The sequence below is a fragment of the Mobula birostris genome, chromosome 30 (assembly GCF_030028105.1).
Source record: "Mobula birostris isolate sMobBir1 chromosome 30, sMobBir1.hap1, whole genome shotgun sequence".
In the NCBI taxonomy this organism is placed as follows: domain Eukaryota; kingdom Metazoa; phylum Chordata; class Chondrichthyes; order Myliobatiformes; family Myliobatidae; genus Mobula; species Mobula birostris.
This window is the reverse complement of record NC_092399.1, coordinates 40,055,024-40,067,329: the sequence shown is the minus strand read 5'-3', so window position 1 is coordinate 40,067,329 and position 12,306 is coordinate 40,055,024. Positions and strand designations below refer to the sequence as shown.

General features: G+C 45.4%; 1 protein-coding gene across 1 annotated transcript in view; it reads right to left on the bottom strand.

The window, feature by feature from the left end:
* Positions 1–12,306, bottom strand: part of col16a1 (collagen, type XVI, alpha 1) — a 401,818-nt gene that overhangs the window by 163,157 nt on the left and 226,355 nt on the right. Inside the window, exon 25 of the mRNA XM_072247276.1 lies at positions 8,896–8,931. Within this exon, the coding sequence (XP_072103377.1) occupies positions 8,896–8,931 (36 nt within the window). The remainder of the gene's footprint in view (positions 1–8,895; positions 8,932–12,306) is intronic.

The following is a 12,306-nucleotide window of genomic DNA, read 5'->3' as shown; positions in this document are numbered from 1 at the left end:
TAAACTGTGGCACCATGGTATGGGCAGACTCTGTTACCTGTGGCAGTGCAGCGAGAGGAACAGGCAACGAGTGGGTATTGTCTCCACGAGTGCACCGCCCTCTCAGCTTAAACCCCAGGGAACAACAGAATGATCCCCTTTGACACCCACTGAAAAAGGATCTCTCACCTGCATGGCTGAGCACCATAAAACAGTACCAGCACTCCAGTACTTCAACAAATGTTGGCCACCTTACTCCTACATGCTCTCCATTTCTGTGCTAACCTTTGTACTGACTAAATCTCTAAAATTACAAAGTCACTGAAACAGGTCCTTTGGTTCATCTAGTCAATGCTGGCTTAACTTCTGCCTTGTCCCGTCGACGTGTACCCAGATGACAGTCTCTCACATACCTATCCAATCTTATATCTATCCAACTTTTCTTAAACTTTACAATTGAACTCACTTCTGCTGCAGCTCATTTCACATTCCTATCACTCTGAGTTGAGTCTCATATATTGATGAGACTCAACGTAGGTTGGGAGCTCCTCGGACTCCCCTTAAATATTTCACCTTTCACCCTACAACTATGACCTCTAGTTCTAGTCTCACCCAACCTGAGGGGAAGAAGTCTGCATGAATGCATCCTATCTATACTATGTTACGACACGCACCTTACCGTGCCAGCCTCCTGTGTTTAGATACTCTTACTCTCTGGAATAGGGTTAGCAGGCCCAGCCTCTTTAACGATTCAGGACTGCCCGCTAACTGGTGGCTATGCTTTGGTGCTCAATTGTCAACTCAATTTTGGATTCTCATCTAGCATCCAGTTTAGAACCTGACTTCATTTCAGTCTCGTCTGGTGTCTCAGCTTTAATCTCCAGAACTTGGGTCCTAACCATCCTCACCGAGGTCTCTCGTCACAGTACAATTGAGCCTAACCATAGACCCAGTGAGGTATCAGAGCTTCTTGTCAGCTGTGGCCAGCCACAGCGAGAACATTTCTAGACAGAACCTGGAGACACATGACCTCCAGGTCGCCATGCGCCAACTATCACAAGAACAAAGCCAGAGTCACACGGGTGAAGTTGTCAGTCGTTCTGCGAAGTCAGTTCATCTTCCAACCCCAGAGAGTTTCTGTGGTGACTCGGACTCTTGCCATAGCTTCCTCACTCAATGTTCATTGGTGTTTGAACTCCAGCTGTCCCGTCCGCAATGGAGCGCAGAAAGGTGGCCTTCCTGACCGGGAGAGCCTTGGGCTGGAACACGACGTATTAGGAACAAAGGTCAGAGATTTGCTTGGACTCAGTGGTATTCATGGCCACCATGAAGAGGGTGTTCCATCATTCCACCAAGCCTTGGACTGGTCTGATAAAGGTGTGACAGGATAGTCAGTCAGCTGCCTACTACACTATTGAATTGTAGTCTGGCTGAACAGAGCAGCTAGAATGGGAAGGCTTTGGCCACTCTGTACTGCCACGGACTCCGAGGTGAACTAAAGGATGCCCTTGCCTTGGAAGAGCCCCTTCAGGCTTTGATAATCACCTAGTGGAGCAAGAGGACGAAGAGGTCTAGCCTGAGGCCAGCCTCAATGCATCACAGTTCTAATTCCTGGCAAAGACTAGCCTGCCTCCTGCTCAAGATCCTAGTGACCCACAGGTGAAGTGTCGCCTCACCTGCAAGGACTGTGATACGCTCCCTAAGCATCTCCCTTGTCTATTTGTCCCTCCCTACTTATCTCCCTCCTAGCACTTATCCTTGCAAGCAAACAAGTGCTACACCTGGTCCTACACCTCCTCCCTCACTAACATTCAGGGCCCCAAACAGTCCTTCCAAATGAGGCGACAATTCACCTGTGAGTCTGTTGGGGGTCATATATTGAGACTGGTTCTCCCAAAGTAGCCTCCTATATATCGATGAGACCCAACATAGATCGGGAGACCACTTTGCCGAGCACCTATGCTCTGGCCACCAGAAGAAGCAGGATCTCCCAGTGCCCACCCATTTTAATTCAATTTCCCATTATGGTATGTCTATCCATGGCTTCCTCCATTGTCGTGATGAGGCCACACTTAGTTGGAGGAACAATATCTTCTTTTGCGTTTGGGTAGCCTCCAACCCGATGGCATGAACATCAATTTCTGCTAATGGCCCCAACCCCACTTTACCATTTCCCATCCCCTTTTCCTTCTCTCCTTGCCTGCCTCTCACCTCCCTCTGGTTCTCCTCCCCCCTTTTCTTTCTTCTACGGCTTTCTATCCCCACTTATCAGACACCTCCTTCTCCAGCCCTGCATCTCTGTCACCAATCAACTTCCCAGCTCTTTACTTCATCCCTTCCCCCTCCCGCTTTCACCGATCACCTTGTGTTTCTCTCTCCCCTCCATCACCTTTTAAATCTAATCATCTTTTTTTCTCCAGTCCTGCCAAAGAGTCTTGACCCAAAACGTCAACTATACTCTTTTCCATAGATACTGCCTGGCCCGCTGAGTTCCTCCAGCATTTTGTGTGTGTTGCTTGGATTTCCTGCAGACTCTCCTTACCCTCTGACCTTTAGGAGTACAGCTCCAAAACATCAGTCTGAAGTAATGCACCTCTTCTCTCTCCCTCCCTCTTTAGGCCTCCAGCTGTTTCTTCCCCTCCTCAGGGAAGTAGTATGCTAGACTTGAGGAGTGCATACAATCTGGCCCACATAAAGGAGGATGACAAGTGGATTCAACAGGGCACTGTGAATACTCTTACTTTCTTCTTTATTCTTACTTTCTAATTTACGTTATTTTTTTGTATTTTTTTTTTCTCACAGTAACACGTCGAAGCTGCACCCTCTCTAACATGCTGGTAGAGAGAGTTTTATTTGTTTTTTTTTAAGCGCTGGAAATGGTTACATCCCGATACGCGGGACAGAAGCAAGGTCGCATTGTGTATTCCAGCTAATGCCAGCCGGTTTAGCGAGCAGAGCGGTGGACACCCCTGCTGAGATCCAGAGGAAAACACACAGAGGATGCAGAGGGGGATCACAAAATCGAGGAAAGAGGACCGGGTTGAGACAACAGAGACTTATAGAGAAGAGGAGTTCGGTGGGTAATACTGTTCCGGCTGACCAGAAGTGCACTGAGAGCGGTAAGCGTAAAGGAGTTGGGTGCTTACTGATCTGGTTAACAACAGATAGTGCAATCCTGGTCATATTACGATCGAGGAACGTGTTTGCAGACTGGATATTGAACTTTTTACTGTTGGACTTCGGCCACATGCCACCGTGATACAACACTTGGCGGCACGGGAGGTCATTCCTGCCTGTGACCATCGAACGTGCAGCTCCTCCCATGGAGGGTCAGACACCCTGAGCCAATAGACTGGTCCTGGACTTATTTTCCATCTGGCATAGTTTGCATTTTGGTGTTTGATTGTTGGTGGTTTTTGTATTGCTATATTTACGCTCTATTCTCAGTTGGTGCGGCTGTAGCGAAACCAAATTTCCCTCGGAATTAATAAAGTCTATCTATCTATCTATCTCGCTATCTAATACCTGATCGACCCTATGGCCTCATAAATGTCCCAGCAGTTTTCCAGGCTGCGATGCTCTCCATAAGAATGCTTTTGTCTACTTGGATGATATCCTAATCTTCTCAAAGTCCATGGAGGAGCACGTCATTCATATCAGAGATATCTTACATTTCATTAAGAGATCGAGGAGGTTTGCTTTGTCACCTAAAATATGCAAAAACCTCTACAGATGTACCATGGAAAGCATTCTGACAGGCTGTATCGTCCGGTATAGGGGTGGGGTGGCGTGGTTGACTACTACACAGGATCGGAAGAAGCTACAGGATGTTGTAAAGGTAGTCAGCTCCAGTATAGGTACCAGCCTGCAGAGTATCCAAGACATCTTCAAGGAGCGGTGCCTCAGAAAGGTTGCGTCCATCTTTAAAGATCCCCATTACCCAGGACATGCCCTCTTCTCACTGTTACCATCAGGAAGGAGTACAGAAGCTTGAAGGCACACACTTAACGATTCAACAACAGCTTCTGCCATTTAATTCATTTAATTTCTAAATGAACATTGCAACCCTGAGCACTCACTAACTCACGTTTTTTTTATACTATTTCTGTTGTGCACTATTTTTAATCAAACTACTTTATATACACACACACATATATATACACATACACATTCTTACTGTAATTTATGTATTTTTCTCTATCTGTATTATCATGTATTGCATTGTACTGATGCCGCTAGGTTAACAAATTTCACGACATATTTATATCAGTGATATTAAACCTGATTCTGATTCTAACGAGGCTTCTAGATCATGGACTCTATGTCAACCTGGAGAAATCCGAATTTCACGTGGCCACCATTTCATCTTTGGGTTTTTTCATCTCTAATGGAGATGATGGCGGCGTGACACAGCTTGCGCGGCCACTCCGGTGGTGATATCTGTTATCTGTCAAGTAGGGTGGCGTACACAATCCTGATTTGATGGAGGCAGGCGTGAGAGAATGGAGGAACATCTGGAGAAACTTCTGAGATGCCTTTTTCGCTGCCACTGTTACTGCGTGATCCTGAATCTCCAGAGGGGAAGGCCCCGAGTCCTCGGCTTTGCTTGTTGCTCAGCAGCCAGGACGGAGTCGAAGCGCTCGGAAAGATGGTGCTCAGAGTTGAAAGGCGAGTCGGAGGCTCGAATTTTTCGGACGGACTCAGAGTCGGCTGCTTCCAATGCATCGACAGTTGTCGGTGCCTGGAGGATTATGGCAGAGAGAGTTTCTCCCTTCTGCCGCCTGCGATCGGGGACTATCGGGAGTTGATCAGAACTCAAGACTTTTTTTTTTAACCGTTCCCATGGTCTGCTCTTTATCAAATTATGGTATTGCTTTGCACTGCTGTAACTATATGTTATAATTATGTGGCCTTGTCAGTATTAGTCTTTGGTTTGTCCTGTTTTTTTGTGTGATATCACTCTGGAGGAACATTGTATCATTTCTTAATTCATGCATGCATTTCTAAATGACAATAAATGAGGACTGAGTGTCCTCATAATCTAATGGCAATCTTAAGATGGACCCCACTAAGATACAGGCAGTCAGAGATTGGCCACAACCATCCAATGTGAAGCAAGTCCAGTTATTCCAGGGATTTGCCAACTTTTGCAGAAAGTTCATCAGGAACTTCAGCTCAGTGGTGTCTCCACTGACAGCACTAACTAAGAGATCCAAGGGTTTGGACATCCGTAGAGGAGGCTGCTTTTTCAGTGCTCAAACAGTGGTTCATGACAGTTCCAATTTTGTTTTCACCTAATCATCGTGGAGGTGGACACCTCAGACATCGGAGTGGGTGCAGTGTTGCCTCAATGGTCACCTTCGGACAATAAACTGCACATGCATGCGTTCTTCTCCAGGTGGCTATCCCTGCCAGAAGTGAACCACAATATCAGAAATCGCGAGCAGCTCACAGTCAAGTTAGCTTTGGAGGAGTGGCATCACTGGCTTGAGAGCGCCAAGAAACCTTTTATTGTATGGACAGACCACATGAACTTAGCTTACATTCTAGAGGCCAAAAGACTGAATTCCAGACAGTCCATGAGGTCTCTTTTCTTTAACAGGTTCAATTTTGTCCTGACCTAACAACCAGATTCTATCAAAGAATCAGAAACCAGATGTCATGTCTCGTTCACTCGATGAACCTGAAAGAGAGAAGCAGTCTACTACCATTTTGCCCCAAGTTAAGGAAACAGAGCCAATTCATTGAGGAATCACTGTAATTATTCACAAGGCCCAGGTGCAAGGAGAGATCCCCAAGATCAGTCCTATGGGGTCGTCTATTTATACTTCAATTGGGTCATGCATCTAGAATGAACACTCACCCAGGGATGGCCAGACCCTTGAATTCATTAAGATACTGGTGATCTTGAATGGCTAAAGAGGAATGCAAGGTGTACACCCGTAACAAGGAGCCCTGCACCCAACCTGAAGGGTTTCTTCACCCTCCACCTGTTCTGGACAGACCATGGGTGTACATCTCCATGGATTTGTCACAGGTCTTCTGTCTTCCACGAGGAAGACTGTCATCACGGTAATTGTAGATCATTTTGAGAAAGTCTGTAAATTCATTGCCTTGGACCTAGAAGACCGAAGCCAGTTTTGCAGCCTGGCAGCAGGTTTAGCTATTCTCTCAGGATTTGTCTTTCTGGGTGGAGCCCAGGAAGTTAGCACTCAAGTTCATTGAACCCTTCAAGAAAGTAAACCTGGTGGCATACACCTTGCAGCTTCCCAAGGCGCTCAAGATCAATCCCATCTTCCACATTTCCAAATTAAAACCTGTAAACACCAGTCCTTTAGCTCCACCGCCGTCAGTCCTGCTGTCACCCAGATTTGTTGATGGGGAACAGGTCTTCACCATAAGAAGAATTCTGGGTTCACGAACTGTTCAAAGTGTTAGGCAGCTCTTCGTGGACTGCGAGGGATTCAAATCCAGGCTGGGTTCCTGAAAGAGACATTGTTGGATCCAGGCTCATTCAGGACTACAATCACCATTTCTCCAAGCAGCCAGGGCTGACAGAAGTTGGCTGTAGCGGAGGGGGTCCTGTTACGACATGCACCCGATCGCGCCGGCCTCCGGGATTTAGATGCTTTAACTCTCTGGAATATGGAAAGCCAGCGTAGCTGTTTTAAAGATTCAGGCTAGCCCCACTAATTAGCGGCCATGTTTTGGCATCAGGATTTTAATATTTAAAGAGCAGCTGAACTGAGGTTCGGTGCTTAATCATCAGCTCATCGTTGGATTCTCATCTAATGTTCGGGAGGAGAAAATGGCAACGCGACGCAGCAGCCACTCCGGTGGTGATCTGTTATCTGTCAAGTAGGGTGTCGTGCACTATCCTGATTTGATGGAGATGGACGTGAGAGCACGTAGGAACATCTGGTGAAACTTCTAAGATGCCTGCTTCGCTGCCGCTGCTACTGTGTGATCCCGATGTCTGGACGGGAAGGCCCGGAGCCCTCAGCTTTGCTTGTTGCTCGGCAGCCAGGGCGGGATCAAAGTGCTCGGCAGGGGATGGTGCTCGGAGAGGCTGTGTCGGAGGGGCTGGTCGGAGGCTCGAAGTTTTCAGTTGGACTCAGCGTCCACTGTGGTCAGGTGCTTCCAATGGTGCTGCACCGGCAAGTTGGCGGCGCTTGAAGGTTCATGGCAGGGAGAGTTTCTGCCTTCTGCTGCCTGCATGAGATGATGGGGCTATTGGGACTTGAAACTTTTTTTTAGAACCGTGCCCATGGTCTGCTCTTTATCAAATTAGGGTATTGCTTTGCACTGTTTTAACTATATGTTATAATTATGTGGTTTTGTCAGTTTTAGTCTTGGTTTGTCCTGTGTTTCTGTGATATCATTCTGGAGGAACATTGTATTATTTCTTAATGCATGCATTTCTAAATGACAATAAATGAGGACTGAGTGTCCTCATAATCTAATCTAATGTCAAGTTTAGGACCCCGTCCTCATACTCCAGTAATTGGGTACTAACCATCCTTGCCTAGGTCCCTCATCACAATACTGCTCATAATTTTGTATACCGCTATAAGATAGCCCATCATTTTCCTCCACTCCAGGGAATAAAGTCTGAACCTATTCAGCCCTTCCCTGTAATTCAGGTCTTCATGTTCTGGCAACATCCTTGAAACTTTTCTTCATCTCTTTCAAACTTATTGATATCTTTCCTGTAGGTAGGTGACCAGAAATGCACATGGTACTCTAAATTCAGCCTCACCAATAATTTCGTGATTCAAGTAAGGAATCACTAAATTTCTCTGAACCGCAACATCTTGTATTTTAAAGGTGAGGAAAACCTAAAGCTTTGCCTGACTGAGATACAGTTCCACAGGCAATGGCATTGAGTGGGATGGCTGTGATCAAGTCAGCTGGAAGTCAGCCACTGGCACCGGCTGAGTGGCTTTGTCATCGGGACATGGCTGATGCCCAACAGATATTGGTACCCATGACCCCGTAAAAAAAGGTGCACATTCCCAAGGCTGCTGTGATCAGTAACTGACCAGTTTCACCAGTACTGGGGGAGTCCATAAGGCCCTAAGACATGGGAGCAGAATTAGACCACTCGGCCCGTCAAGTCTGCTCCACCATTCCATCATGGCTGATTTATTATCCTTCTCAACCCCATTCCCCATGCTTCTCTCCATAACCTTTGATAACCCCACCAGTCAGGAACCTATCAACCTGTAATTTAAATAAACCCAATGACTTGGCCTCCACAAATGTCAGAGGCAATTAATACCATTGATTCAGCACCCTCTGGCTAAAGAATCCCTCATGGAGCAGTTACTGCCCTCCAACATTCTATCCCTTTCAAATTCTGCACAGGCTTAAATATGGCATTTTCTTTCCCTTTGGACCTAAAGAACTGCCTAATGCAACTGGGTAGATTTTAAGATCTGCTTTCATGGATATAAGGAGGATGGCTAAGTTGTGTCATCAGGTGTGTGCCAGGCTCCAGTCCAGGACCTATTCCAAAGGAGGGATAGGGTATCCCAATTCCTGACATCACTGTAGTAGAGAGGACCCATAGAAAGCAGTCATTAGCTGCAACGTCCCTGCAAGACTGGATTCTGAAATCAGATTTGCACAGCAAGAAAAAAATTTCAGCTTCCCACTTCAGTCTCAGTCTCCCCTCCCCATGAAATTCTGCCATTCAGCCATGACGCTTCAACCCTGAGAAAGCTCCTCTGGAGGAAGACGACTTTGAATTGAATGGCCCGGACTTTAGGGACAACTCCCGAGGTACAACTCTCTCTGCCATGATGCTGGACTCCTGCATCGAATCCTTGTCAATGTAAACACTCTGTGGGATGCTTGGGCTTGTGTTCTGATGAGACAGCAGATAGTAAGGAGCGGAATGACCACTGTACTCACTGACTTCCCAGGAGAGCCTTGCTTGCCGATGCTTCCCTGCAAAGAGACAATGCCTTTAGAACAGTATGTCACAGTGGGCAGCTCAAATCCATCAAACAGCCAGGCTCTGAACCTGATGCTGAGAATTCACATTCCTGCAATATTTAAACAAACTCACTACTTTGCACTGACTTTTACCAACTGAGCTGGAATATATACAAAAGGCTTACGAGGGATATCAAGAACGTTACATGAATAGAGATAAAGGGTAGAAATATGGACAGTCCAGTGACAGTCATATGTGGGACTATTATGGGAAGTGATGGGCCTTCTGAACAGCTCTACTGTATTGGTTGTCTCCTCACAATGTGCCAGACAGAAAGAGAAAACAAATAAATTCAAGGAGGTAGCAAAATGTATTGATGTTGAGGTAGTCCACGTGGACCTCAGCAAGGCTTCTGTCAAGATCTCACCTGGAAGTCTGATCCAAAAGATTAGGCCCAGTCAGACACCACCCAGTGTTCACCCAACTAACAGGAGGTCCCGCACGGGAGGTTAGTGAGGAAGATTCAGTCACTAGATATACGTTTGTACATGGAGAGGTAGTAAATTGGATTAGACATTGGCTCAATGGAAGAAGCCAGAGAGTGGTAGTGGAGGATTACTTCTCTGAGTGGAGACCTGTGACTAGTGGTGTGCCACAGGGATCAGTGCTGGGTCCATTGTTATTTGTCATCTATATCAATGATCTGGATGATAATGTGTTAAATTGGATCAGCAAATTTGCTGATGATACAAAGACTGGAGGTATAGTGGGCAGTGAGGAAGGTTTTCAAAGCTTGCAGAGGGATTTGGACCAGCTGGAAAAATGGGCTGAAAAATGGCAGATGGAGTTTAATACAGACAAGTGTGAGGTATTGCACTTAGGAAGGACAAACCAAGGTAGAACATACAAGGTAAACGGTAGGGCACTGAGGAGTGCAGTAGAACAGAGGAATCGGGGGATACAGCTACAAAATTCCCTAAAAGTGGCATCACAGGTAGATAGGGTCGTAAGGAGAGCTTCTGGTACATTGGCCTTTATAAATCAAAGTATTGAGTATAAGAGTTGGAATGTTATGATGAGGTTGTATAAGGCATTGGTGAGGCCGAATCTGGAGTATTGTGTGCAGTTTTGGTCACCAAATTACAGGAAGGATATTGATAAGGTTGAAAGAGTGCAGAGAAGGTTTACAAGGATGTTGCTGGGACTTGAGAAACTGAGTTACAGAGTTAGGACTTTATTTCCTGGAGCGTAGAAAAATGAGGGGAGATTTGATAAGAGGTATATAAAATTATGATGGGTATAGATAGAGTGAATGCAAACAGGCTTTTACACTGAGGCAAGGGGAGAAAAAAACCAGAGGACATGGGTTAAGGGTGAAGTGGAAAAGTTTAAAGGGAACATCGGGGGGGGGGCTTCTTCACACAGAGAGTGGTGGGAGTGTGGAATGAGCTTCTAGATGAAGTGGTAAGCGCGGGCTCACTTTTATCATTTAAGAAAAACTTGGACAGGTACATGGATGAGAGGTGTATGGAGGGATATGGTCCAGGTGCAGGTCAGTGGGACTACGCAGATAAATGGTTCGGCACAGCCAAGAAGGGCCAAAAAGCCTGTTTCTGTGCTGTAATGTTCTATGGTTCTATGAGGTGAGGAGTGCTCAACTGAACAGAGAAACTGTAGTAACAGTCTTTTCTGATTCAGAGAAAGCATTTGATATGATGTGGAAGGAAGATTTGATCATCAAAAAGCTGTATATAAATTGGGAATTAGAGGTCGAATGCTAAATTGGATAAAAGGTCTTTTAACTGGTAGATTTATCATGGTTGAGCCGGGAAATCGAGAAATCTATGTTAAGTAAACAAATTGCAGAAAAAGCAACCCCTCAGGAAAGTGTTGCTAGTCCATATTATTTGCAATATGACAAATGATATATTTTCTAATATAAATAGTCATATTAAAATATTATTTTGTGGAAAATGGAACTAGGTGGAAAAGGAGTGGGATTGTGAAATTTACAATGCAGAAATTTCGAGGCAATAGTTAAGTGGAAGATTGGGCATTAAAATAGGGATTCAGATTTTCAGCAGCAAAATCCAAAATAATCTTTTTCACTAGAACAACTAGGAAGAAGTGTGGCAAATGTTCACGGGATATTTGCGTGGAGTTCTGCATAGTTACATTTCAATGAGACAGGGAAAGGATGGTCGGGTACAGGAACCGTGGTGTACCAAGGCTGTTATAAATCTAGTCAAGAAGAAAAGAAGAGCTTATAAAAAGGTTCAAAAAACTAGGTAATGATAAAGATCTAGAAAATTATAAGGCTAGCAGGAAGGAGCTTAAGAATGAAATTATGAGGGCCAGAAGGGGCCATGAGAAGGCCTTGGTGGACAGGATTAAGGAGAACCCCAAGGCATTCTACAAGTATGTGAAGAGCAAAAGGATAAGACATAAGAGAATAGGACCAATCAAGTATGACAGTGGAAAATTGTGTCTGGAACCGGAGGAGATAGCAGAGATACTTTATTTCAGTACTCACTACGGAAAAGGATTTTGGTGATTGTAGGGATGACTTACAGCAGACTGAAAAGCTTGATCATGCAGATATTAAGGAAGAGGATGTGCTGGAGCTTTTGGATAAGCATCAAGTTGGATAAGTCACTGGGACTGGACGAGATGAATGCCAGGCAAGCAATGGGGAGAGGAGAGGTTCCAGAGGATTGGAGGGTTGCAGATGCTGTTCCCTTATTCAAGAAATGAAGTAGAGATAGCCCAGGAAATTATAGACCAGTGAGTCTTACTTCAATAGTTGGCAAGTTGTTGGAGAAGACCCTGAGAGGCAGGATTTATGAACATTTGGAGAGGAATAATATGATTGGGAATAGTCAGCATAGCTTTGTCAAAGGCAGCTCCTGCCTTATGAGCCTGAATAAATTTTTTTGAGGATGTGACAAAACACATTGATGAAGGTAGAGGAGTAGATGTGGTGTATATAGATTTCAGCAAGGCATTTCATAAGATACCCCATGCAATGCTTAGTGAGAAAGTAAGGAGGTATGGGATCCAAGGGGACATTGCTTTGTGGATCCAGAACTGGCTTGCCCACAGAAGGCAAAGAGTGGTTGCAGACAGGTCATGATCTGCATGGAGGTCGGTCACCAGTGGTGTGCTTCAGGGATCTGTTCTGGGACCCCTGCTCTTTGCGATGTTTGTAAATGACCTGGATGAGGAAGTGGAGGGATGGGTTAGTAAATTTGCTGATGACACAAAGGTTGGGGATGTTGTGGATAGTGTGGAGGGCTGTCAGAACTTACAGCAGGACATTGATAGAATGCAAAACTGGGCTGAGAAGTGGCAGATGGAGTTCAACCCAGATAAGTGTGAGGTGGTTC